The 27,428-nt window shown below is 42.0% G+C and overlaps 3 protein-coding genes across 3 annotated transcripts; 2 read left to right on the top strand and 1 right to left on the bottom strand.

The window, feature by feature from the left end:
* Positions 1-2,574: 2,574 nt before the first annotated feature.
* Positions 2,575-13,057, top strand: myo1ha (myosin IHa; the record flags this gene model as incomplete). Its single annotated transcript, XM_083644176.1, has 31 exons — positions 2,575-2,722; positions 2,832-2,947; positions 3,089-3,287; positions 3,979-4,059; positions 4,459-4,638; positions 4,719-4,817; positions 4,910-5,023; positions 5,120-5,191; positions 5,317-5,436; positions 5,541-5,608; positions 5,919-6,024; positions 6,161-6,241; positions 8,043-8,134; positions 8,574-8,668; positions 8,782-8,828; positions 9,130-9,210; positions 9,437-9,542; positions 9,790-9,907; positions 10,024-10,137; positions 10,225-10,301; positions 10,394-10,462; positions 10,567-10,651; positions 10,764-10,923; positions 11,012-11,095; positions 11,341-11,434; positions 11,520-11,575; positions 11,659-11,794; positions 11,886-11,956; positions 12,596-12,693; positions 12,787-12,886; positions 13,031-13,057. The coding sequence occupies exons 1-31, from the start codon at positions 2,600-2,602 to the stop codon at positions 13,055-13,057; spliced, it is 3,069 nt and encodes a 1,022-aa protein (XP_083500302.1). The 5' UTR covers positions 2,575-2,599.
* Positions 13,058-13,606: 549 nt separating this feature from the next.
* On the bottom strand, positions 13,607-16,931 carry kctd10 (potassium channel tetramerization domain containing 10). Its single transcript, XM_083643893.1, has 7 exons — positions 16,704-16,931; positions 15,970-16,183; positions 15,694-15,863; positions 15,448-15,534; positions 15,285-15,337; positions 14,981-15,176; positions 13,607-14,867 (listed from the first exon to the last, which is right to left on the bottom strand). The coding sequence occupies exons 1-7, from the start codon at positions 16,704-16,706 to the stop codon at positions 14,649-14,651; spliced, it is 942 nt and encodes a 313-aa protein (XP_083500019.1). The 5' UTR covers positions 16,707-16,931; the 3' UTR covers positions 13,607-14,648.
* Positions 16,932-17,245: 314 nt separating this feature from the next.
* ube3b (ubiquitin protein ligase E3B) lies at positions 17,246-27,185 on the top strand. The gene is made up of 28 exons (XM_083644281.1): positions 17,246-17,302; positions 17,488-17,618; positions 17,804-17,972; positions 18,174-18,291; positions 18,529-18,588; positions 18,679-18,783; positions 19,090-19,186; positions 19,304-19,389; positions 19,541-19,623; positions 19,790-19,895; positions 20,022-20,142; positions 20,295-20,472; positions 20,561-20,727; positions 20,888-21,055; positions 21,157-21,328; positions 21,430-21,548; positions 21,739-21,853; positions 21,963-22,062; positions 22,328-22,447; positions 22,547-22,723; positions 22,826-22,936; positions 23,037-23,174; positions 23,303-23,368; positions 23,456-23,514; positions 23,630-23,812; positions 24,117-24,228; positions 24,372-24,464; positions 24,629-27,185. Exons 3-28 carry the CDS (start codon positions 17,812-17,814, stop codon positions 24,818-24,820), a joined length of 3,207 nt encoding a protein of 1,068 aa, XP_083500407.1. The 5' UTR covers positions 17,246-17,302; positions 17,488-17,618; positions 17,804-17,811; the 3' UTR covers positions 24,821-27,185.
* Positions 27,186-27,428: the final 243 nt, after the last annotated feature.

The following is a 27,428-nucleotide window of genomic DNA, read 5'->3' as shown; positions in this document are numbered from 1 at the left end:
CACATGCGGCTCTTTAATGGGTAGTTGTGGCCCTTTTAAGTCATACTTAAAATAAATAAATAAATAAAAATCGAATAAAATAATGGTAGGAAAGGGACTTTGTTGTGTGGTTCTTACAAAGCTTTTTGTTGTCAGTGTGGCTCCTGAGTAGGGCAAGGTTGAGTACCACTGTGTTAGAGCATACCACCCTACAGGAGCGCTCAGGGTGTGTGCAGGTTCTGTGGGTGTCAGGCCCAGTCAAGTAGAACGTAAGCACAGTACTTTTGATTGTGTCCCCCTGTTAGTTGCAGCGACATGACAAGATGTTCAGGGTCAAGAGGAGATATTACCAACACAGGAGACGACTTAAGGCAGAATTCTTAAGAGGGAGATACACTTTCCTGAGACTGAGGTCACTCAAGTCTAATGCGACACACACTGACACTCTAGACCAAGAAGAGGGACCATCTCTTAATTAAAATTCAAATTGCTTGTGCTCTGATCTAGCAAGGCAATTCACCTGATCTGACAATGTCTTAGGAGGTCCATTATATAATCATTCTTTCCGATTTGGCTGTCTTTATTGTTTAATTAGACCCCTATAGAATCCAGTTCACAGGTCTTAAAATAAACCCCCAAGTTGTACGGTGGAATAGCTTTCCTGCAGTCAGGTGATATACTCATTACTTCAACTTACCTTTCTCTTCTTCCTGGATTGAAGAGCTCCTATTCAGTGGTCATGGCATCATTTTACCATCGCCTTTCTAACACAGTATCATTAACAACACCACTGCATGCTACAACTGTCTTACTAAAAATACCTGCAGGACACAATGGTAAAAAACAAAAAACAAAAAACATGGAGTGGAAAACAACACACAGAGCACAACAACTCTTCAGGGGTTGGCACTGTACCGAATCATAACGTAAAACATTAGCATTACTATCACTGGTCGTTAATCGCTCTCTTGACGGGAGCTTATCTGTCCATGTTATTACTTGTAATACTGTATGGCAGATCCCTAAGTCACGCTGTCCCAGCATATTGTCTGCTTGCGCTGCCTTGAGAGAAGTTTGTTCCCATGAAGAAAGGGGGTGTCACAGATACCCCACACCAGCACCACTACCATCACATTGCTAGATTGATTCTGACGTCCCAAATGGGGTTCCTTCAATGATATTGTTCACCTGTCTCATTGGCTTAAAGTGGGGGGGGGGGGGGTTGGATGAGGGTTATTGGTGGGGACACGGGGTGAGGGGTATTGTTAAGCAGAGGGGTGAGAGCATTGGGGGTGGGGGTGGGGGGTGGTTTGGGCTGACAGGTGGGGGGAAAAACTCTCATCCGACTAGCCTCTTCTCTCCTTCCATGGGGCCCCGTGTGAGCAAAGTAATGAAGTCCAAATTACAGGCAGCACAGGATTGCCTAGAACAAGCCTCTATTGTTCGCCCTCAGGGCCATTAAATGAGTGTCACAGCGAGCAGCGGGGCACAGACCGTTACTGCACTGTTTAGTCTGTCCCGTTGTCTCAAGACGGCCCCCGTTTCAGAGCTTCTCAGATCAGACAAATACTACTCCCCCCTCTCCCCCTCCTTTGCCCTCACCCTTCCTCGGTACAACCAGCAACTCCCCCCCCTCCATCCTCACCCCCAAAATAGGCCAAATCTCCTCTATTGTGTTTCGACTGCCTAGTGTGAAATTCACTGTGACGTTAAATGTTTTCTAATGAATAATTACTGAATGGATATGCAGGGGGAATATGTGTAATGGATTGTAGACTGCATTTTAAAAACGTCTTTTTTGTCTCTGCTCCGTGGTATTTACAGGACAAAAACACTTGGCCTTTCTCAGAAGAAATGAGGACCATGGGCGAGGGGCGGGCTGGGGGTGGGGGGGCGGAGGGCTTTGTGTCAATTAGATCCAATGGATTATCTTTTTTAATGTTTTTACAGAGAGTTGAGAATCAAAGGACTTCTGCTTCCAAAGGAGAGAGAGAGGGGAAAAAATACAAAACCAACAAAAGCTGTGAAAACCTTTGGTCTAAGTCTAAGTGTTGGTGTTGAGAATGCAAAACAGACTGGTGGAATTTTTCCCACTATGCTTCTTAAATGTGCCGCTGTTTTGGCCTCCCCTATTCCATTTGCCCAGTGTGTTGTGTTTTGGTTGGTGTGTCAGCTCTAGTGAACTATGGGCTGCCAGCCGAGGTCCCTGTGTGCTCTGTAGCGATCATTAGCTTCTGTCTGTTCATCTGCACAATCACAGGGCTTTGCTTCAAAGCCACATAAGACCTCTAGACCTCTGGTTTCAATGAAACTAACAGGGACCATGTTTGTGCTTTTTCTGGTGCTTTTTCAGCTCCGTCCTCCCCCACAGAGCCATTAATTCATACATTAATTTATCCAACCGCATTCCAACTTTAGTATTGTGGAAAACAAACATGATTCATTTATTTTTGTAATTTGTAGCACAGTTTGCTTAGCTGAGCTTATAGTTAATAAACTCAACTCTAATACATTTTTTCCCCCACAAGGAATTCAGCACTAAGACTCAAGAAAGTTGGTTATTGCCATTGACTTTGCATTTATCTCCTTGATGCAATTTGTTGCCCAGGGTCAGCTGAACATGGAGGGGGCTCTGATTGCCAGGGACCGGGTGGGAATCCAGGACTTTGTGCTTCTGGATGAGGTCACAGACACGGCCTTCCTCAGCAATCTGAAGAAACGCTTCAGCAAGGACCTCATCTATGTGAGTCTGGGAACTGACTGATTTAAACACTGTTCCTAACCGAATGTGTGTGTGTACATCTTTAGAAAATGATATCTTTTGAAGTCATTCTCTTTTTCTGTACTTGTAGACCTACATTGGCACTCTGTTGGTGTCTGTCAATCCTTACAAACAGTTGGATATCTACAACAGCAAACAGATGGATCTCTATATGGGTGTCAACTTTTTTGAGCTGCCACCACACATGTGAGTGTATTAGAACTATGAATGTGTGTGCATGTATAGTAGGTCATTGTGTGTTTCACAAGCTGTTTGCGAGCTCATACACACCTGACTTAAATGTTGAAATCCTCTTGATAGTAACCTTGTATCCTTGTATCCTTGCAGCTATGCCTTGGCAGACAACGCCTACCACACCATGCTCACAGAGTTAAACAATCACTTCATCCTCATCTCCGGTGAGAGCGGAGCAGGGAAGACGGAGGCCTCCAAGAAGATTCTGCAGTACTACGCTGTCGCCTGTCCAAGCACCGCTCTGCTTACCGTTGTCAGGGACAAGATGCTCAAGTCCAACCCTGTCCTAGAGGTCAGACGGTTCCATTACACTAGTTCTGATACACATTGGAGCACAAAATCACTGGCCATTTAGTCAGGCCTTGCTCACAGAGTTGGCATGCATCCTCCTCCTCTGTCACTTCGCTGGATGATTCCAACTCCGCTCAGGTGTGCTCCATCAGTAGCTAATGAATGGAGCTCTCCATGGTGCTGAACCTGTGTTCACTCATTTTGGCCACTAATTAGCCATTTTTGTCCATTTAGTCAGCCCTAATGACCTAATTCACAAATCTGGCCCTGTCACCGTCTGCTCGGGACCCCTGCTGGTACCCGTTCCAAATATGCATGCTGTCAGGCCGACGATGTCTGAGGAAAATGAAACAGAGACATACATACATACGTATGTACGTACGTACGTACGTACGTACGTACATACATACATACATATGTATGTACATCATACATACATACATACATACATACATACATACATACACACACACACACACACACACACACACACACACACACACACACACACACACACACACACACACACACACACACACACACACACACACACACACATACATACATACATATGTACATATGTACATACATTATGTAGGTTTGCTCATTTATGTGTAAGATGTGTGTAAGATGTCATTATAATGAAAGACTAAAAAAAGCACTGTGTTTGATATGTTTGTGTTTCTCCACAGGCTTTCGGCAATGCCAAAACACTGAAGAATGACAACTCGAGTCGGTTTGGGAAGTATATGGACATGCAGTTTGACAGTGAGGTAAATATCAGGGGTCGGTCTCACAAAAGTACTCTTAAGTTAGATCTTAGGAAGTCACACAGGAAAGGAAATAGTCCGTTTTTTACCAATGTCTTTAAGTGCAATTCCCCCAATATTTGCTTGACCCAGTAGGGCCGGCCAATAAATCGTGTAGTTTAAAATGTAAGACTCAAGTTAATCTATTAATATTTAGAAATTCATTCATTTAGAGGCTTATTATTTTTTTTAATCTTAGGAAGCAAAATAAGCAGAACATTAAGTAAATACTCAAGGACTACTTTGATGAATACCAACTTAACTTTCTTAATGCTTTTCTTAAGATTACATTTCCCACAAAAACTGGCACTTAAGACTTGTTTGTGATGAAGTTGACTTGATACCAATGCTTGATACCGATAGGGGGAAGCTGTCGGAGGTCACATCCTGAACTACCTGCTGGAGAAGTCCCGGGTAGTCCATCAGAACCACGGGGAGAGGAACTTCCACATCTTCTACCAGCTGGTGGAGGGAGGAGAGGAAGACCTGCTGAAGCAGCTCGGCCTGGAGAGAGACTGCCAACATTACAACTATATAGCGCAAGTATGTACAACTCTGTGACCCAGTTATGGGCTAGGTGTATATATACTGTGCTTTGACCAAATGTTTACTCTCTCTCACAGGGAGAGTGTTCCACTGTGTCTTCCATCAATGACAAAAATGATTGGAAAACAGTCACACATGCCCTGAATGTCTTTGAGATTGATAAGAGTAACATTGATGTAAGTAAAGGGGCTATAGATGCTCTTTGATTTAAACAGATCACTCTTGCCCACTTGTTTGTCAATGCCTGACTAATATTCATTCTGTGCAGTACCTGTTTGAGATCATTGCAAGCGTTCTCCACCTAGGGAATGTCCAGTTTGAGCCTGACAGTAAAGGCTATGCCACCTTGAACAACAATACAGAGTTGGGTTGGGTCTCAACTGTAAGAATATACCATAATAATTCCTCAGACACCCACAAATTATTAGAAAAGTCAAGCCAATAAATAATAATAACTTCACATCACTTTCCTCTGTAGCTACTAGGAGTGGATGCTCAAACACTCCAAGAGGGGCTAACATACAGGAAGATTGAAGCCAAAACTGAGGAGGTGTGATCGAGTTACTTAAATTTCAATAATGTCAATGTTTTGATTCATAAAAAATATAAAATACGATCTTTTGTCCCTTGCTATGTAGGCTTGAAATATAACTATTGTTTTGTCTCACTGTAAAGGTCTTTAGCCCCTTCACAACTGATCATGCCATCTATGTGAGAGATGCTCTGGCCAAAGCCATTTATGGACAGACTTTCTCCTGGCTGGTCAAGACGATCAATGAGTCCATGGAGAATAAGGTTAGGAGTCAGGACCAGATTTTACTGTAACTGACAAATCCCAGGCAGTGAGTATGAAGTATAAAGAGTATAATGTATTGTCTTTCGGTATTATTTTCTGCCAGGAGCCTTTAAAGAAGACTGTTATAGGGCTTCTAGACATATATGGCTTTGAGGTTTTCTATGCAAACAGGTAGGCAGTCATCTTTGCCTTTCTTTACAGTTTGACACTGCCGTTAGTGTGTGTGTGTGTGTGTGTGTGTGTGTGTGTGTGTGTGTGTGTGTGTGTGTGTGTGTGTGTGTGTGTGTGTGTGTGTGTGTGTGTGTGCGTGTGCGTGTGTGCGCGTGCATGCGTGCATGTGTGTATGTGTGTTTTTATCCTGGTGAAGGTTGTTTTATAGCTTAATTCAAAATTGTTAGTTTTTTCCCCCTTCTACTCCTTTCAATTTGTGAGATGGCGTCATTGCTGGCTGTAATTGATCTTGGCCTATTCTCCCTTTCAGTTTCGAGCAGTTCTGTATCAATTACTGCAATGAGAAGCTGCAGCAGCTGTTTATCCAGCTCACACTCAAGTCTGAGCAAGAGGAGTATGAGGCCGAGGGTATTGAGGTAAACCGACCTGATCCACACAGTGAATAGATGGTGGTTCACATCATAGTGTGTATTTTCACTGGAGGATGCTGAATAGAGATCCATGATTAGATCCACTCTCTTACATCCTGTCTCCTTGCATGTATTCTCCCAGTGGGAGCCGGTACAGTTCTTCAACAACAAGATCATCTGTGACCTGGTTGAGGAGAAACACAGAGGCATCATTTCAATACTGGTGAGCGCTGAGGAAACTGAAATATGTACCAGGACAGCAGTTCGTAAAACAAAAGATGTTGCTCAGGGCAAATATGTTTTTGTGTTCAACTTCTCTCTCACTCTCTCTCTCTCCCTCCCTCGGTTTTTCTTCCATTTTCTCCCCAATTGTACTTGGCCAATCGCCTCTGCTGTCCCAGTCGTTGCACCACCCCCTCTGCTGATCTGGGGAGAGCCATAGACTAACACATGCTTCCACCGATACATGTGCAGTCGCCAGCCACTTATTTTCACCTGACAGCGAGGAGTTTCACCAGTAGGACGTAACGTGTGGCAGTTCCCCTCCCCAGGGGCGGATCTAGACAAATATTCATGGGGTGGCAAGAGGGTGGCATGAAGATTTGAAGGGCTGGCAGAAATAGACAGTATTTGCTGATTTAATCGTAAACAATCACATATCAGTGGTGGATGAGTTGAGTTCCCTCCCCCTCCCTCCCCTGATATGTGAAGTGCTTTGAGTGTCTTGAAAGGCGCTATATAAATCCAATAAATTATTATTATTATTATATCAATACTTGCTTGGAAAAGCCCCAAAATGAAGATATTTCAACTAAAAAACATTACATTATTGTGACTTAAGTAAGCATTGAATAGAAATATCTAAAGGTGGTATTACGGGTGGGTAGTAACGAGTTACAAGTAACGAACATGAGTATATTTTTTAAATGAACAAATACCTTTCATGTTTCTTTTTTAAATAATCTCTTCCACTCAACCCCTCCCTCCCAGGATGTTTTTTTGGTCTTTTGTAGGGGGGACAGGGTATGTTTAGAGTGAGATAGCAAGTTAACAGTGTGTCATTTAGAAGTGGTACACATCTGAAAAGCTGGGAACCTGAAGATTAAGTTGAGATGTAGCTAAGGCACTGTGTCAAGTTTATGTAGTCATAAATCTGTAATAAACATTGTGTTATGATAGGCGTCTATTCAAATGTTGAAAGTTTAGAGTGTATAAGGGCTTCCCCTTGTGCAGTGATCTGTGTGGTAGAAGTGATTAATTACCTATAGGCTATGCCAGTAAAACATATTTCTTGGATTTAATTTATTTACTCTCATTCTGTCTGTGGGTAAGAATGTGGTTTCTTTCAACATTGCTGACGTGCAAGGTCAGATAACATTTGTTTGTCATAAAATGCAACCAATAGAAAACTGGAGTTCTTATTCTAACATGTTACAATGATAGATACATGAGGAACATTTGTTGATACATCAGAGAACATCCAGAAGGTTCTTCGTCTTCGTGCTTATCTCTGGGAAGACTAAGATAAGTATTTTCTCAGCAAGAAACCACATTCTGAAATAATGTTAAAATGTTACAGGCTGGCCTGACACCTGTAGTGTGTGAACATTGACATTTCTTTGTAGGCTGAGTGCTGATACTGTACATTGTATAGCATGACATGGTCCCAATGGATGCCTTAGATCTTGTTACTGTTATCTTGTCTTATTTTCAACTTTTCTGGGGTGGCAAGGCAATTTTTAGGGGGGCAGCTGCCACCCCATGCCGCCCCGGTAGATCCGACGCGCCCCTCTCCCCGAACAGGCCGACTAGAGGAGGCACTAGTGCAGTGACCACTACTCATACCCCACCGGCTTCCCACCCACAGACACGGCCAATTGTGTCTGTAGGAATGTCTGACCAAGCCGGAAGTACCGCTGCAGGGAATTGAACCCGGGTCTTTGCGATGGCAGGGAGGTGCTTTTACCTCTACACTACCCAGACGCCCAGGTCAAATATCATGTGAAAATGTGATTCTTCTGCAGGATGAGGAGTGTCTCCGGCCAGGAGACCCCACAGATCTCACCTTTCTGGAGAGACTAGAGGAGAGGATGGGAAGTCACCCTCACTTTGTCACGTGAGTTGACTTACCTACCACACAATTTAAAAAATAATTCAAAAGTAGGTAAAACTGTCTCCTTCACACACACAAAACGGTTTATTAGCTTTAGAAGTTAAAAAGGCGACAATTTGGCAATGGAGACTTGCATCATACCTTCATTTTCTATCTAAATTATTTTGAAATGTTTATACTGCATCACCCATGTTCTGGCTTTGCACATTAATGGCACTGAGGAGACACTTTAATTAAATACAATGCCCTTCTCAGAACTATTGTGCAATTCAAGACTTGACCAATCCCTTGATGCTCAAGTCTGCATCCATTCATCAGCGTTCTGCTGACTGATGTCTTGTGAGGGAGCTGACAGTGAGCTGATGGAGACGGACACTCAGGCTCTGCTGTTAATGGATCTCACTCTCCATCCCTCTGTGTCTCTCTGCCCCGCTGACTGCAGGCACAAGCTGGCTGACATAACCACACGCAAGACTCTGGAGAGGGGAGATTTCCGTCTCTTGCATTATGCCGGGGAGGTCACCTACTGTGTTGTGGGTAAAAAGAAACCACAATCTGGAGCCCTGCTACTTGGCCCTTAAACATCTGAGCCTTTTCATTTGCATCGCTGCACACTGTCCTAAATGTCTTTTTCTGTTGTGACATCTTAGGTTTCTTGGACAAAAACAACGATCTGTTGTACAGAAACATAAAAGATGTAAGTGCACGTGTGTCTGACTTTAGACTTGAGACGAGGAATGGGGTGAGGAGGGGACTCTTCTCAACTGCTTCCTTAATTATTAAGTACCCCTTTAGACTGACTGTAAATAATACAAGAGGGGAATTCAGTAAATTTGGCAGTCTTCAGTAGCAACTTTATAGTTGGTGTGTGTGTGTGTGTGTGTGTGTGTGTGTGTGTGTGTGTGTGTGTGTGTGTGTGTGTGTGTGTGTGTGTGTGTGTGTGTGTGTGTGTGTGTGTGCATGTGTTAATCTGTGTCTGTTATCCCTCCTTCTCATAGCTGATGCGTCAGTCTAAAAATGCCATACTCAGAGAGTGCTTCTCCAGGATGGACACAGACAGCAGGAAAAGACCGCATACAGTGAGCACTCGTTTGACCTGTCCGTGTCGCTCAGCTGCTCATGTGCATGGCAGCTAGCAGCGCTGTTTACAACCGTGTAGTGTCACATCATTCTATTTAGAGCGACCATTGAAGCAAAACACAAGCTTGTTCTCTGGCAGAGGCAGTCTGGTCTCATTCATTTACACCATATGTGTTTGACAGAAGAACTGTTAGGGATTATATGACCCTTAGTCTGTGTCTGTAGGTGGCGACCCAGTTTAAGAGCAGCCTGCTGAGGCTGACAGAGATCCTCATGGCTAAGGAGGCCTGGTACGTCCGCTGTCTCAAATCCAATGAGTCCAAGCAGCCAGGTACTGGAATTAACAAAAGTGCATGTAGCTATTTTTGGCCAGCGCAAGCGGGCCCTATATCTGGCTTTGTCCAGTCCAATTTGCGTGCCGATGCTCATGAACGCTTTATCGCGCTGGCCATATGCTAGGTTCCAACCTAGCCTTGTTCTAACAAGGCGTGAATGTCTAATTTTGACTATTCTTTCTTTCTTTCTTTCTCTCTCTCACACACACACACACACACACACACACACACACGCACAAACAGGACAATTTGACGAAGCGCTGATCAAGCATCAAGTGAAGTATCTGGGCCTGCTGGAGCACCTCAGAGTCAGACGTGCCGGTTTTGCGTATCGACGCAAACATGAGATCTTCTTAAAGAGGTATTAAGGACAGTGCGCCTCATCCTTTCTCGCAGGAGCTTATGCTTCACTTTTAAATTAAACATCTGAGTGGAGAGGTTCATTTCCATTTAAAACATGTTGAGTATATCTTACAGATATAAACCCATGTGTCCATCCACCTGGCCCCATTGGAGAGGAGATCCTGCTGATGGAGTGGAAGTGCTGGTCCAACATCTGGGCTACATGCCACATGAATACAAAATGGGGCGGTGAGGGTGGCTCTTCCTAAAGTACCCTTTGAACTTAGCAAATAACTTGGCATTAGAAACCAATAACCATGTTTCATTTTGTTGTAGAACCAAAATATTCATCCGTTATCCGAGGACACTTTTTGCCACAGAGGACGCTTATGAGAGGTGTAAACATGAACTGGGTGAGTGGAGATCAGCTCATTCAGTCATTCAGTCCTTATTATTGGCGTAATGATTTATTGTCATACTGTCATATTGTCATACTTTATTGCAGCAACGAAGCTCCAGGCCAAATATAGAGGATACAAGGGAAAGATAGAATTCAGGAAACAGAAAGAAGCCGGTAAATGCCAAAGTTCATGACATAGATTAAGATGTTGGAATGCTCTTTTGTTTTGGGAGTAAAGAAAAGTGACATGCTATAATAAATTTGATGGCTCTTTTTAGCCACTAAGATTGAAACTTGTTGGAGAGGAGCACAGGCGAGGAAGGAGAAAGAGAAGAGAGCCTGGGCTGTCAAAGTCATCAAGAAGTAAGGAAGGGGATGAAACACAGACTATATCAAAATTACACAGGCCTTGTACTGTATATACTGTAGGCCACTATTACTTTTTCATAAACACAATATTTACAATTTATTTCAGATTTATTAAAGGATACATGACCAGAGGGGAAGCAAAAAGCACAGACAACTCAGAATATCTGGCTTTTGTGAGACAGAATTGGCTGAACAGGCTTAAAATCAATCTGCCAAAAAATGTTCTGGATAAAACATGGCCAACTTCACCAGTTGTGTTGGCAGAGGTACAAAAAGTTTGTAACTTCAATGCAATAGAGTTGAAACGGAAATTGCAGTTTTCTTTCTGTTAAACTTGGATGTGTTTTCACCCAGACATCAGAGATCTTGCGTAAGCTCTACTCCCGCAACATGGTGAGGAGATATGTGAGAGCAATCACGCCCCAGAAAAAAGCACAGGTGACAGAACTATTATACACATATCAAACACATTATCCAGGCATGGATCTTTATTATTATTATTATTATTAATAACAATAGTAATAATAAATAATAATAATAATAATAAATAATAATAATTATTGTTATTATTTGTATTATGTATGTATGTATGTATGTATGTATGTATATATGTATTTGTTTATTTATTGGTTTGTTTATTTATTTATTTACATTGATCGCCCTTATATTTTTCATCCTTCTAGATTGAGATGAAGTTTATCACCAGTAGCATGTTCAAGGGAAAAAAGGACAGTTATCCACAGAGTGTTGCTCAGCCCTTTGTGGACACCAGAATCAGTGAGTATAGTTCCAGACATTTACATTAAACACTGCCATTTTCCTTTGAACAATCATTTGATTTGACATCATTTCATATTTGCAGCTGAACAAGATATAAACATGAAGGTCCTGCAGATGATTCGGAATGAGCGGATCAAGGTAAAGCTGTGTAGATAGATCTGCAGGAAATAGGAGTGCAGCAGACAGAACTGACTGTGTGGGATGATTCTCTGTTCCTGCAGTACAGTGTCCCAGTCATCAAATACGACAGGAACGGCTTCAAACCGAGGCCACGGCAGCTCATCCTCACCCAGACAGCTGCCTATGTGGTAGATGATGGCAAGATCAAACAGAGAGTGCTGTATACCTTTCTCAAAGGTCAAGGAGACACCATATGACTGTTTCTCTCACTTGTCTTTGGAGTGTTTTATGTTGTGCTAACAAAATGGCCGTACTTGATTCATTTCAGGTATTTCTGTGAGTAATTTGACTGATAGCACCATCGTATTCCACATAACATGTGAAGACCCTAAACAGAAGGTACCTATACGTATATACTGTATGGAGTATATCTTTAGGTGTCTTAGCATTGCTTCTCTATTGGGCTACTTTGGCTACAAATAGAACTCTGGCCTGAGAGAGTTTGTTTGCTTGCTTGCTTGTTTGTTTGTTTGTTTGTTTGCTTTTTTGTGTGTTTTGACTTTTTACCTTCAGGTGTAGTTGGCCAAAAACAGACATGTTTGGTTCTCTAACCTGAGATGGCAGAACATGTATGTGAGTCTGTGTTAGTTAGACACTTTGAACAATCTTTTGCAGAGCAAAGTTTGTGGTGTCAGTTTTCCTCATTTTAAATCAAACTTGGCCTGAGAGAAGATCTTAAATGCCCAATGGCGATGTGAAACATTAACAGAAAATAAACTCAGAAATAGTGCCAACATCATCTCTTTGATAACTTAAAATTATCCATTCGTTTGCATGGGATGACATGGTACTTTCACTTGCACTTTATAACTGTATATTGGCTCTTTGCATAATTCCCAGATGTTGGTGCAGGAACTTTACCCTATTGAATGTTATTAAAAGGAGACATATAGGACAATAGGAGTCAGATGTGAAATACATGGTTTTACCAATATAAGGCTATTTCTACAGTTTTATTTGATCCTGTTGTTGTTTCAGGGGGACCTAGTAATGCAGTGTGATCACGTGTTTGAGTTTTTGACGAAACTCAGCATAATTGCGAACAAACAGAGTGTCATCAAAGTGGTTCAGGGCAGGTGAGTCTGTCCGTAAGAATAAGAGGTTCGATTTAACATGCGGCCAAGTACACAGACCTAAAACGTCATGCATTAATGTGCACCTATTCTCAGCATCAAGATTGAAATCCAGGCAGGGAAAGAGAGTGCTGTGGACTTTGGCACTGGCCAGGAGCCGATGGCGTACAAGGCCAAGAACGGACACCTCATGGTGGTGAGTGGCATGGTGGCCCGCCTGGCCTGGGCTCGGGGTGCTGGGGACAGTCTTACTGATGTGTCATGTCATGTGATGCTCTGGTCTAGACACGCTGGTCTAGAAAGGGAAACTGAATGATTGAAACCGTCTTTATCGCTGCAGGTGTCCAGTCGGGCCAGGGCACGGTGACGTGTGTGGGGTTGAGACTTGGACACACAAGAAGCCCCTGCATATTTCATCAAGGAGAGACCCCTGGCCATGCCCACAGGATGGACACCTGACCATGAACATCAACACTTTCAGAGCCCATTTTTGTTTTACAGCAATTATTCAAGGCAACCTGTACAGCACAGCTCTGAACATTTTGTACCTGCACCTATTGGTAAAACACTGAATGTACTTTTCTACTGAAGAATATAAACTTCCAGTCAGAGGTTAGAGATTGAACATAGTTTTTCATTCATTATTTAAGAAGGGGTATGTATATACGCTGATTCCGGTGCTATTATTAAAGCAAATTTGGCTGAAATTTGACTTAGTTATGGCAGTGAGAGGTCAGCAAGTGACACGCAGCATTCAATCTACAAGCTATTTTAATTCATTAAACAGCATTATTTATAAACTGCTTCAAAGAACTCATACTGATTTCAGATCAATGAAGCCATATGTAGCATTTTATATGTTCACTGATAATGGGAGTATGCTAATTAAAACAAGTGCAAAAGTAAGTTTGTAGAAATTTATTTGTGATAAAGTATGTATAAATATAAAACATACATATGTTCACATCTGTACAACAGAACTACAAGTACTCATTGTTAAGAGACAAATTTCAGCTCAACATCTGATGAATGTGATGATGAAAGATGGGTCTAATTTCTCTCCCTGTTAAAAGCTTGTACAAGACAGGGTTCCCTTCCTACCAGGTAGCTCTCTGGTTACATACAGTCATTCATTTCAACCTCAGCATCTATCATTTAATCACTCCAGTACATTTAACACCACAGGTCACGGCTCAGGTTCCCTCCTTTTAAAATGATCACTTCTGTAGAATGAAGGGACACCAGATCAATGCTAAATCTCAAACGTGGGTGTGGTGGAGGCACTGCTCCGAAATGCTGCATCCACCTGTGATATCTCAACTGTATCAAAATTAGCAAAAAAGAAATTTAAAAAGGATTAAATTGCCAATAGCTTGTAGGCTTCAACATCGCCTTGGTTACCATCTTCTAAGGATAAAATAGTGCCACCAAGTGGCCACATCTTGTATAACACCTGGTTCAATCACTCATGACATTTCTGCTGCTTACATATTATAATTCTTGTTCTCCTGGCTGTAATGTCATAAAAGGACCACAAACAAACTGATACGGACAATACACTACCCCCTTAACAGTTCTAATAACTCCTGCTACTCACAAGGTCACATTCACGCAGTTGAAAATGTGGTCACCTGCAGTGCTGAATGTACGTAAGCATCATGGTCATGGGCTTCTGCATACTAGCAGATAACAGTGATAGAATTGAACATGATTAACAACACACATAGAACAAAACAACAACAGGGCCTATCAGAGCAATAAAGGTGAATAGCAGACACACAAACACAAAATCACTTCACCACTTCAAACTATTGTAGGACACTCCTCTCAGCAGAAGACTGGGAGAAAGCTGGTCAAATAAGAGTGGAAGTGAAAGAGAGAGGCGCTGGGTGTTCTAAGGCACAAGCGCGGTGCAAAGACTGTTCAGGGTGAGAGACACAGTGGTGGAGGGAGGAAGGTCACTGGTGGTGGTGTGTACGGTCGTCTGGTCTTTTGATATGAATCCTACGAACTCGCTCAATGCGCTCCCGCTCCTCGTCCTCATCCAGGTGATGGGACCGCCCTGCAGCGCCCCCTGTGGCCTCAAGCAAGGCATTGTCTGGACCCCTCCCATCCTGCGACTCGTACAGGAGGATGTTGAGGGTCTCTTCATAGATCCGTGCCTCAGGGAACTCCACCTAGGAGGGAAACAGAATGGTACAGAATAGATTAGACGATATCCAAATGACATACAGTAGATCTTCACTTTTAAGAACTCTTGAGTCTGGCCATGTTACAAATGCACATTTACCTTTGTCTGCTTCTTTTCAGTGGCATAAACAATGGAGGTGCAGCACACTTCAGCAATTTTGCGGCCCTGGCCATAAAATGACCAACAGCAGATCTCATCCCCAATCACATCTTTGATAAAAAGTACACGACCATTGAACCGCAGTGACAGCTTGTCAAACAGCTCAATGTTTTTCAGCATGTTGTCATCGGAATTGCTGAGGGGAAAACACCAGATGATGACTTATACGACTTGTATGATTTCATCCCACATTGCTTCTTTACAGTTACATGCTAGCTACGATCTCTCTTGAAAAAAGCCTTACCTGGTGTATGAGTATTTGTTGTTGCTTCGGTTATACAGGAGTTTTACAGTAGGCTGTGTGGAAACAAAGGATTTTGTAAGTCTGTGTTGTGAACAACATGCAATGGCACTTCTCAGTTTTACTGAACACTTCTATACTGGCACAGTATGTAAAAGAGAGGTACCTTGTTAGAGGTTGCAATAAGCCTCTGCTCTTCTTTAGATGATGTTACCAGAGGCACTTTACAAAAAGGCTCATAAGTGTCTTTATTCTAAAAGGACAAAAAGATCATAGTTTTATTTAAAAAAAAAAAACAATACAAAAAACAAACCATGTTATAGAAGAGTAATGACACCACCTGGTGGATCACAATAACAAAGATGATTAAAGGTGTACAAAACCCATCGCAAAGGTTACAGCCCCACAGTACCTGCAAAGCAGCTGTACACTCATCCGCCAGGCCTTGGACCAGGTAATATTTTGCTTCAGCAAGCAGCTCCTCAGTCTCCCGCCGGCTGTCTGGGAGCGGCACTGCCCCGTCTCTAAGGTAGTTTAGGATTGTTCCAAAGTGTTTCCCACAGCGATCAATCAAGATCCAGCCTATGGTTATACAATAGATTGAAACATCAATTACCGACAGCTCTGTGGTGGCAGTAGGGGCCAAATATTCTCTCAATGCTGTAAACATGACCCACTCACAACCTACCTTCACTGTCTGTGAGGACCTCCATCCTGCCACTAAACATGGCCTTGAGCATAGTGTCCTGTTTGGTCAGTGTCTGCATTGTGGTGTAGTAGAGTGCCCCACCCACGTTCAACTTTACATACTTAGAGCTGGGGCTGGAGCCCTTGAAGGAAGTGGTCCGGGTTGTAGCTGCCGGCACTGCCGAGCTCACAACACTCTCTCCTGACATCTCTTCCTGTGACACAGCAAGAAAAACACATTACGTTACACCTAGTATCAAAGCAGACAAAGAGGTTAACTAATTAACTATTGTTACAAGTAACACTGCGAAATGTTAATGACAACGTGTAAACACTTCTAAACTGTTTTGTGTTACATGTTACGTAATATATATATTCTTGCACAAACATATATAATGGCCCATGTCTATGTATGACTATTTTCAAAAACTTTCAAGGCCTTGCCCCCCCTCAAATTCACAAACTTTCAATGATTTCAAGGACCCGTCGGGCTTTCCTTTCCTCTATAAAACCTTCGACTGTATGTCCCCCATTCCAGTTAAAGGATAATTCGATTTTAGCCCAGCTACGGTCAGAACGTTAGCTAACTAAAGTTACTTACTGTAGCATAAGGATTAGCATACAAAGCAAACGACATCAAACTATCTTATGAAATCGATCAGAACAACTATTGTCTCGTCATAAGGTTATTAAGATGTTATTATTTGTCTGGCGATATAATACAAAAGTATTTACCATAGAACCCGCAGCAGACTTCGAAATTTTAGCTTGCTAACGTTAACGTTAGTCAGCTAACACCCACTTCCTTCCTGGCCACAGCTGCGCACTTCTAAAAATGACGTAAATGTTCAGTTTAAAGGTACAGTCAACATGTTTTCGTTTCGGAAATACATGGCGAGTGGAAAAACAAGTAATATAATACGAGACACGTCCAATAAAGCTAATCCGGGACGGTCTATGCACTACACCCAGCTGTAGAAAAAAAAATGGTCTAACGAAGTTTGCACTAGTTTATTATTTTGCCGTCGGCTCATTTCCGCTATTGGAGGAGTAACAGTGATAACATTCCCCTCACTAAAAGTGTCCCCCCCCCAATACTCTGATTATCAACTGCCTGGACAGCATTTTTACTTTTTATTTATTTATTTTTTATTGTTACAGCATAAACACAAAGATTTCAGTACACCCCAGACAACCTATAGATAAATACATTGTATTTGATTTGTACAGATATAGAAATTGCTAACGTTACCCGGAATCATTTAATGCGACACAAGGGATTAATGGCTGCAGTCAATGTACGGAGCTCCTGTTATTGTTTACATTTCGAAACGGTATGTTTCCTATGTTTTTGAGGCTGTCATTGACAAATGATCCAACTTCACGCCATAATTATGCTAAACATCGCTGAATTAATGTCAAAATATCCTTTCTGAAGCAGTATCAAGCTTACTTGCGACGAACTAGCCCTGTGTGCTAGCTAACACAGCTCCATCTTCACTGTCGCCCATTTCTCCAGAGATGACAAGTTTTCAGCTTTGATTTTGCTTTCCTGCTCCTTGGATCCCAAAGACACCCAAATGATCGAGGAGGTATAGCGTCCAGTGAGCCTCAAGGCCCAGGCAACATTATAATTGGAAAATATCGCAGGTATATTCACTGCTATGCTCACTCTAATGATTAGAGCTGTCGTTAAATAGGCAGGTGCATCACTGTCAAAAGTGTTTTTAATAGAACTGTCTGTGTTATCAGTTCAACTAAAAACGAAATATATTATTTCCTATAATTATGTGTCAACTGGTTTATTGTCTTTTGTGTGTGTTTGTTTGTTTTAGCGTGTACAATGTTTAGTGCAACTCAAAGCTCCAAGTCTGAGTTCCTGGACAAAGCCAGGCAGGCGAGGGAGGAGAGGAAGGGACACAAGGAGAAGGACAGAGCAGCAACCCAGATCCAAGCCCTTGTCAGGAGGTTTCTCTGTCGCTGCAGACTCCAGAAGGAAACAAGGTGCTCTCCAATATTTTCATTTTAGCATTATTGATCAATATGATATAAAAAAAAAGCAGCATCAGGAATATATGCCTGAATGAACATCACAGGTGACATTTTTTTTTAAGTTAAAAGTACTACGAAGGACTGTTTTCACTTTATAATGTACCACTTTCTCATGTTCTCAAATTGCTCAATCTTTTCTCTCTATCTCAACAGGAAAGATGTTGATGACTATTTTCAAGCCTCTGAAACTGGAACATCAAAAAGAAATGCACTATCAATTTTCAAAATTGCTCGGAAGTTATTATTCATTTATTGCCCAGAGGATAAATTGGTGAGTTATAAACCATTCTGTTTAGAATAGATTCATATTTACATGGATGATTGATAACAAAGACTATACACAAACCTAGTAGTATTAGAGCTAATTCTCTTGCACAGTAATAGTAGTGTTGTTTTCTCCTTTTAGCTAATATTACTTTTTATGAAGACTGTCCTGTAAACACAACAATAGTAATTCAGTCGTTTCAGTCATTTTAATCCACTGCCTCTGATTTTGCACACTGGACAGCGGTTTGAGAAGCTTTGTCGTGCTATACTTGGCAGCATGGATGTTGAAAACGAACCTAAAGTGAGTATGTTTAAGGTTTAGCTGTTCACACCCAGAACCTTTTTAGATGTGATTCTTGTCTCAGTGACTGCTCACTCCTCTGGCTGTCAGGTCTGGTATGTGTCCCTGGCTCTTTCCAAAGACCTCACCATTCCCTGGCTCAAACAGATCAAAGATGTTCTCTGGGTCTCCTGCCAGCTGCTGAAGAATTTAAAGGTAAGTCTGGCTTTGAAGCAGAAAAATACATTGTGCCATGCATTTCATGCCTTTCACAAATGGGCAAAATCTGATACAGCCATTGGATTTGTATCACAATTATATATCGGGGGAGTAACAGGAGAAATGACCAATCACAGCGGGACAGAGGGTTAAAAATAGAAAGACTCTTGCAAAAATCAGGAGTGTTGGCATGTAGGCTATGATGTCCAATGTGTGACCCTTCGCTTACTTTATGTAAGTCAGTATGGCTAAGTGTTGCCCACCCCTACAATTACTGTTATCCTTTCTGTTTGTCAATTGCAGCCTGACATACTTCAGGACAATAAATTGGTAACACTGTACCTCACCATGCTGGTGACCTTCACTGACACTTCAACTTGGAGGATAGTCCGAGGGAAAGGTCCGTCTCAAGACAAGTTGTGGTTGTCATTGCTTACATATCTTTACTATCGCCTGCCATGCTTTGTGGAATGGGGGGAAAAAACAAAAAACAAATATTTTACCCTTATTATTTCAGGAGAGGCTCTCAGACCCGCACTGACCAGGATTTGCGAGAATATCATGGGCCATCTCAATCAGAAGGGATTCTATTCCGTACTCCAGGTTCTGTATCACAGTTCACACTTTCTCAACTGTGACCAGTGATTTAATGAACTCTTGTGGTGATGTCTATTTTCTGCTTGTGTCAGCTGTTGTTCCACAAAAACTGCACAATTACATGACATGACATGCCCTCTTTGTTTTTCTTGTGTAGATCTTGCTGACCAATGGCTTGGCTCGCTCCAGGCCCTCTTTGTCAAAGGGCACTCTAACAGCAATATTCACTTTGTCATTAAGGTGAGCTGGGGATTGGAGGCTCTGTAGTCGCTATTTGAAAAATGGATAAGTTAATATTCCAGCTGCAATACCTTTAGTGGAGCAGACACATTGTAGTAGATTCTTATGATCTGCTCTGAATTAAGTTGCTGTTATCCCTTTAACTAATTCCAATATCTTTTTCCAGGCCAGTCATTGCTGCTCACTTCTCGGATAACCTACTGAGATCGTTCCTCCTTCACATCATGTCAGTTCCAGCGGTCGTTTCCCACCTCAGTGTGCTTACCCCAGAGGTAAACACTCACTCATACATCAGATGTGTGCATGTAGCATCATACAATATAATAATTTGAGCTGTTAGACTGTATAACATTTGCCTCTGTTAGATTTAGCTTTGACTATATGCTCTATTTGGACAGTGCATGGCCTCTATCCGGACTCATGATCTGCTGCGCAAGTTCATTCTGTTTCTCAGTCGTGAAGAGCAGTGTCTGGACATCTGTGTGTGTCTGGAGGGGAGCCACACACTCTGCTTACTGGGTACCCTATTTTAATTTCTAATGAATTTGGGCTTGATGATGATCAAATCATTGCTAATTTGTTTGTAGATCTTGTTCATATCTTTAGGTGTGGTGAACTGTTTAGTTGAGTTTCTAAGTGTAACTACGTCTTTCTTTCCCCTTGTATGGTAGGAAACCTGATTCACCTGGGCTACTTTAATGAGAAAATCCTAGAAGAAGAGGCCAACCATTTTGTGAAGGATCTGACGGACATGCTGTCCTACTGCCAGAGATATGTATCCCAAAAGAAATCCAATCTCACCCACTGGCACCCGGTCCTGGGCTGGTTTTCCCAAACTGTAGACTACGGGTCAGTGAAAGAGATGCTGTTTACTTGAATGGATTCAAAGTTTAAATGTGCCACACTAACTTGACTTAATCTTTCCTCTTCCTCCTAGTCTGAACGAGTCAATGCCGCTTGTCACTAAACAGCTGCAGTACCTGTGGGGTGTTTCCGTCATCCGGACGCTCTTCAGTGACGTCCTCTCTAAAAAGCTGGAGAGTCTGGAGGCGACCCCCCCATCACAACAACCTAGCACATCACAAAACAATCTGCCAGTTAAGAGTGAGTTATATTTGGATCAGTTTCAGTGTTTACTTTCAATATACAATTTAATAAATAGATGGATATAGTTGAAATTTGACCGATTTGATTGATTTGTATTCCTTTTCCCATAACCATATAATCTTGAGTCCCCCTGCATGTTGTGGCTGTGTTTTGACAGACCTTTTCAAGCGGGCGTTCCAGAAGTCGGCATCTGTTAGAAACATCCTGAAGCCAATAGGAGGGAAGCGAGTGGACTCAGCTGAAGTTCAGAAGGTGTGCAGCATCTGCGTGCTCTACCAGACCGCTCTCTCCACACTGACGCAGATACGACTTCAGATACTCACTGGTGAGCGCCACAGTTGCTACAGTTCTCCACGACACACACAGAAGTAGGCATACCGGGAAATTCAACATGGAGTTTCTCTCTCTGTTTATATTTGTATGTAGGTCTGACATACCTTGATGACTTGCTGCCCAAGCTTTGGGCCTTCATCTGTGAGCTCGGTCCTCAGGGAGGCCTGAAGCTGTTCATGGAGTGTCTGAACAATGACACAGAGGAGTCCAAACAGCTCTTGGCCATGCTCATGCTGTTCTGTGACTGCTCACGCCACCTCATCACGTAATTTTAATTTCCAAGTACTGCACTTCCGAGGTAAACACGGTACAGACAGCAGCAACACTAGCAAACTAACACTTGTTCATGCGATTCATGCGTTCCAGAATTCTGGATGACATTGAAGTCTATGAAGAACAGACCTCTTTCAAGATTGAAGAACTCATCACCATTTCCTTGTTTCTGAACACATTCGTGTACAAGATGATATGGGATGGCATCTTAGGTGAGTGGGTGACTTCACTGAATTTAATCAAAGTGATGGCAATTAAATTGACAAAATAAATTACAAGTTCTCCCTCAGCAAATGTAACAGTTATGAAATACTGAAAAATGATCCCTATTCAAAGACGATTCATTCATTTTTCTCCCCTGCACCTGTGTTTTTAAGCCACTTAGCATGTCTTTTGTCACAGAGAATGCCAAGGGAGAGAAACTGGAGCTGTTCCACAGTGTTCATGGCTGGCTGATGGTGCTCTATGAACGGGACTGCAGGCGGAGATTCTCCCCTGATGACCACTGGTTGCGCAAGTAAATACCCTCATTTACCAATTACATTGAATTATCCTTGATCGGGAAAGTCTGCTTTTCTGATCAAGTAAAAACTCTTAAGAAAAACAAAATGTGTTTTTGCATTCAGGGACTTGAAGCCCAGTGTGTTGTTCCAAGAGCTGGAGAAAGGCAAGAGAAGGGCCCAGCTCATACTGCAGTACATACCTCATGTCATTCCACATAAAAATGTAAGTAAACAGTAGCTTTTGATTGAAGGCCTGGTGTATTTTCTATTTGTTTGTGTGTGTGTGTGTGTGTGTGTGTGTGTGGGTGTGTGTGTGTGTGTGTGTGTGTGTGTGTGTGTGTGTGTGTGTGTGTGTGTGTGTGTGTGTGTGTGTACACATAACCCTATACTGTATATATATATATATATATATATATATATATATGTATATATATATATACATACATACATACATACATAATTATTTTTATTTTCTATCCCATTTTTAGAGGGTGCTGTTATTCAGGAATATTGTTACAAAGGAAAAGGAGAATTTAGGATTGGTGGAGACGAGCTCTGCTTCACCACATGTCACCCATATTACCATTCGCCGCTCACGGATGTTAGAGGTATGGAGTTGACTCATCAGATGGATGTTTTGCATGATAACAAAAGTAATTTATTATGGCAGCCATCCCACAATAACACTTGTAATGCCCTCTGCTAAGGATGGATACGACCAGCTTCGCCGGTTGCCGGTGAATTCCATTAAAGGCGTCATTCGGGTGAAGTTTGTTAATGACCTGGGAGTAGACGAGGCTGGTATCGATCAGGATGGCGTCTTCAAAGAGTTTTTAGAGGAGATCATTAAGAAAGTCTTCAATCCTGCACTCAACCTCTTCAAGGTAACATAGGCAGATCGTATTCCATCTTTTAGACTGTGCTTCTGCTGCGGACATTGATCACGCCAGTTCTTATCATTATGGTGATATTTATTTTTCCCATAGACTACGAGTGGAAATGAAAGACTATATCCTTCACCGACATCTTACATCCACGAGAACCATCTGCAGCTCTTTGAGTTTGTGGGAAAGATGCTCGGGAAAGCCATGTATGAGGTATGTTGGCTCTCTCTGAGGAAGTGCTTTCATCTATTGTTCTAACGTTGAGCATAATGTCCTGAAAGTGTCTCTCTGTCTCTTACTTTTGCCTGTTCAGGGTATTGTTGTGGACGTCCCCTTTGCCTCCTTCTTCCTCAGTCAAGTCCTGGGTCACCACCACAGCACCTTCTACAGCTCCATTGATGAGCTGCCGTCGCTGGACTCCGAGTTTTACAAGAACCTCACATCCATCAAGGTCAACAAAAATAACTTTAACCATTCTCTAATTTCTGTTGCTTTTGGCTTTTATGCATGGCTGCATGGCTCATGTTGTTCCAGTTCATTAGCTAACATCTGATGGATATTTCATGTTTGGTTTTTCAGCGCTACGATGGGGATGTAGGGGATCTAGGACTGACGTTATCCTATGATGAGGATGTCATGGGGCAGGTAAGGATGGAGAGCCATGTGACGTAACTTATTTAAATGCCTGAAAGTCCTCCTTAGTCTTAACTTTCTCTGAATGTTCCCTTGCAGCTAGTCTGTCATGAGTTGATACCTGGAGGGAAGACCATGCCAGTCACCAATGAAAACAAGTGTGTAAATTCTTATCCACTTTGTGAACTAGTGTATGGACATATTTTAGTTGAGAGATGTTGTTAGATCCTCTAACTCTGACCTCATCTCTCCACCAATCACGCGGCCCTACAGGATCAGCTACATCCACCTCATGGCGCACTTCCGGATGCACACACAGATTAAGGAGCAAACTGCAGCGTTTATCCGGGGTTTCCGCAGCATCATCAACCCGGAATGGTTACACATGTTTTCCACCCCTGAGGTTCAGCGCCTTGTCTCGGGAGATAATGCTGAGATTGATCTGGATGACCTCAAGTACGTGACATCCCAGACATCTCAACCTTCCTCAGTCATCTCTATAATACTACCATATAGCCTTTATTGTTTATAGCCATTGCCCAAACATATGTGGAAAGATTCTGCATCAGCTGTTGTCCATATTTTGGTTTTATTTTAATAAAACCGAAGGGAAAATTTCAATTACACTTGGTGAACAAATACAACAATTATAATTAATGTCTTCAATAATTGTTCAACAAATATTGCAGCATTTTTCTTATTTTCCCAGTACACTACTTGATTGAAACATCTTGTTCAACATTGCCTTTCTCTTTTCCAGGAAACACACAGTGTATTACGGAGGTTTTCACAGCAGCCATCGGGTCATCATCTGGCTGTGGGACATCCTGTCCAGTGACTTCAATGCTGATGAGAGGGCTATGTTCCTCAAGGTAAGCTCTCTTATGTTTGTCACTGTCACAAGCTTTTAAGCTGGTTTAACTTACATGGCAGAGTCTAGTATTTCTTCCAGAATCTTTTTTTTTATATATCTTACAATTGTCACTTTTATTCTCCTGTTGATGTGTCTTGACAGTTTGTTACCAGCTGCTCAAGGCCACCTCTTCTAGGTTTTGCCTACCTCAAACCACCTTTCTCCATTCGTTGTGTGGAGGTCTCAGATGATCAGGTAAGAAAGAGGTGGAAGATATTGATACTACCTAATTGTTAAAGCACACAGTATCCTTGCTTTTTGTGGAGTCTGGTTGTTATGTTTGTTTGTACCTGCATCCATGTGTTATGTTTGTGCTGATAGACTATATTAAATGTTTACATTCCATTTCCTGTGGTCAGGACACTGGAGATACCCTCGGCAGTGTCCTTAGGGGCTTTTTCACTATCCGGAAGAAGGAGCCTGGTGGTCGACTCCCCACCTCGTCCACTTGCTTCAACCTGCTCAAACTGCCCAACTACAGCAAGAAGAGCATCCTGCGCGACAAGCTGCGCTACGCCATCAGCATGAACACAGGATTTGAGCTCTCCTAACTCAGTTGCACCAGGACAGTCTGTGCAGAAGGGCTGTGTCGAGCGGCCTGACCCAAGCAAGGGGCGAGGCTTACCTGGACTGGAGCCTGTCACATCAGTGGAGCATCACCAAAGGCAGCAAAAGGGCAAGCATAAAGGACCCACATACTTTTGTCTCTGCTAGTTAAACTAGATGAGCTCCACTCGACTTCTGCCCAGTTTCTCTGGAAGGTTCGGCCTCTAATGGCTCCTCCAGCCATTTGCTGCCTATGATTTTCTTTTGATTGGCCGTCATATATTGTTCTGAAAACGGCAACAAAGGGGGTGCTGTTTTTGCAGCACAGTTATTTTTTTTTTAGCATCTTCCTTTGCCTGTCCCAAAATTCAATATTTCCTGTGATGAAAAACTGAAATATAATAGCTAGATCTCTATTTCTCAGGCTTAACAGAATCATTCTTGGATTTTACACTCCATTTGAAGTGAACTGGAAAGCAATACAGATGCAATGCAAGCCATTAGACACATGGTTGACTCACTTGTTAAGCTTGGACTCTATTATCCAAGCAACTTTCAGCTGATATTGGATGAGTCGCTTTGCTGAACTTAATGCATTTTCTTTAAATATAAATGGAGGACAAATCATTCTCATGTTCAACTTCCATGAAGGAGAGGTGGCTCAGATGAAGCCGTCTTGTGTTATTGATTACTGTGTTGTCCCATATGGATTAAGAGGGTAAATCCTGGTGACCTCATTCAATTTCTCCCCACTTAAAACACTACAGTCAGCTGACATTGACTTTTGCCCTCTGATTTTCTGTTCTCTATATAGAGATGTGTATGAAAACTTCAGATCTGCCTCAGTTATGGTGAAGCAGCAATGTATTTCTTAATGCAAAATGATTATTTGATTATGCCATTTATTTGAGACAAAGATGTCCCTGCTGTAGTATCTTTTATTTGGGAATGGAACAGCAAATCTTTGAAAAGTAATGAAACCGCAAATAAGTTGTTTGCAGTTTCAGTATTTGCTCAGTACAGCAGACAACTTTTCCTTGTCGCGTCTTGACATCCACCCAAAAACAGTAAAGTCAATCAATCAATTATATTAGTCCTTGTACTAACTACCTGGTAAAACTGAAGATTTCTCACTACACCTTTGAATAATGCCGAGTGCCTCGTGTATGTTCCCCCTTGCCATCACATGTCTGACTGTATTTCAAGTGCACCCAAATAACCACATCTCTCGGAAACAAGCCATACATATGGGGGCAAGGTAGCCTACTTGGACTCTTCTCTGCTCCTGCTAAGAAGATGACGCAGAAACCCAACCACTGTACTACCACTACAACAACCAAGGAGGGTTTTAATAGGATGCTCTGGACTTTTTAAGCCATGTGGACAAGAATTTGAGGTTGAAACCTCTCAACATGATGTCATGGACTGGTCATCACCCAAATCTGACTCCTTAATTTGATGTCCCCTTCAGTAGAAACATTGCACACAAAATGTTGCTCTTTGTGGCTATTGATAAAGGGAGAAAAGGGTGATAGGCCTTATAGGCATAAATATTGCATTAAACAGGGTTTAATTACTAGTGGAGTTAATGAGACTTTTTAGTCAATTGCCAGGAAGGGGACTGTACCTTTAACACACTAATAATTATTGCATATTTACTAAGTTCTCTATTATGCAAGTGTTTTCTGTGATGAATGGCTATTGATATATTTGTTAGTAGGAACCCCAGACTAGTCAACAATGTTGGTCATTATTATTGCCATGTTTCTAACCAATAGGCCTAATATGGCCACTAACCTGAGTAAAAACTAAAAATAATATCATCCTAATTTAAATGCAACCATTATATTTCCCTGGTTGTATTGAAATTACCTGCAATCTGCTGATGAGGTGAAACCTGCAAACCAAGTGACAAATCAGTCTGGAGGATGTGACCTCTATCTTGGCTCCTCTTTCCTTCAATCTTATTGTTCAAACAAGGAGTGGCAAAAGTCTGGAAATGGAGTTGTCCTGAGTGTGTCGTGTGCAAGAGATGAAAGATACCTCACAAGCTATGTCTGTCGTGTCTGATGAGATCACTCATCAGTTTAAAATGATGTCAAGAAATCTATCAATAGTAGGCTAGACTGTAAATGCTCCAGTGGACTGCTGATGCTGGCTTTGAATATTCATTCTTTATTAAATAAGAAAGAAAAAAAGGATCCAGGAACTGTTCCCACCCTTCTATGAAAGTACTGTTTCCTTCTCTTTTGTAAAAGGTGTCTTTTGAACCTGGCTGCACTATGTGAAATAAGTTGTTGAAGAGGCGATTCCCATGTAAAACTTGTCCATGTGTAAGATACTCTCTCTTCTGTAAGACATAATTGTTAAATCCTGTACACCATTATTATATAAATCATTTACTCAATGTGTTTTTACTTTTTCCTTTACACACACGTATATTTTCACAATTTATTAACCTTTGACCCCTGTTAACGTATTTATGCCATTGTCACTACAAAGTGACAAAAGTGTGCCCTAACAGGGTGAGTGTGTATTTTTATGCCTCCGCCGGCGATAGCCAGGCCGGAGGCATTATGGATCCGGGTTGTCCGTCCGTACGATGTTCGTTAA

The sequence above is a fragment of the Poromitra crassiceps genome (assembly GCF_964638095.1).
Source record: "Poromitra crassiceps genome assembly, chromosome: 10".
Classification (NCBI taxonomy): domain Eukaryota; kingdom Metazoa; phylum Chordata; class Actinopteri; order Beryciformes; family Melamphaidae; genus Poromitra; species Poromitra crassiceps.
This window is presented reverse-complemented; position numbering and strand designations above follow the sequence as displayed.

What these genes read in the sequence shown, in the direction of transcription:
- kctd10 (XM_083643893.1), bottom strand. An exon ending in AACAAATACTCATACACCAG is followed by an intron (nt 15,177 to 15,284) that starts GTAAGGCTTTTT and finishes TTTTCCCCTCAG; the next exon opens with CAATTCCGATGACAACATGC. An exon ending in CTGAAAAGAAGCAGACAAAG is followed by an intron (nt 14,868 to 14,980) that starts GTAAATGTGCAT and finishes TTTCCCTCCTAG; the next exon opens with GTGGAGTTCCCTGAGGCACG.
- ube3b (XM_083644281.1), top strand. Translation starts at nt 17,812, where the DNA reads ATGTTTAGTGCAACTCAAAGCTCCAAGTCTGAGTTCCTGGACAAAGCC. An exon ending in CCACACACTCTGCTTACTGG is followed by an intron (nt 20,143 to 20,294) that starts GTACCCTATTTT and finishes CTTGTATGGTAG; the next exon opens with GAAACCTGATTCACCTGGGC. An exon ending in ACGACTTCAGATACTCACTG is followed by an intron (nt 21,056 to 21,156) that starts GTGAGCGCCACA and finishes ATTTGTATGTAG; the next exon opens with GTCTGACATACCTTGATGAC.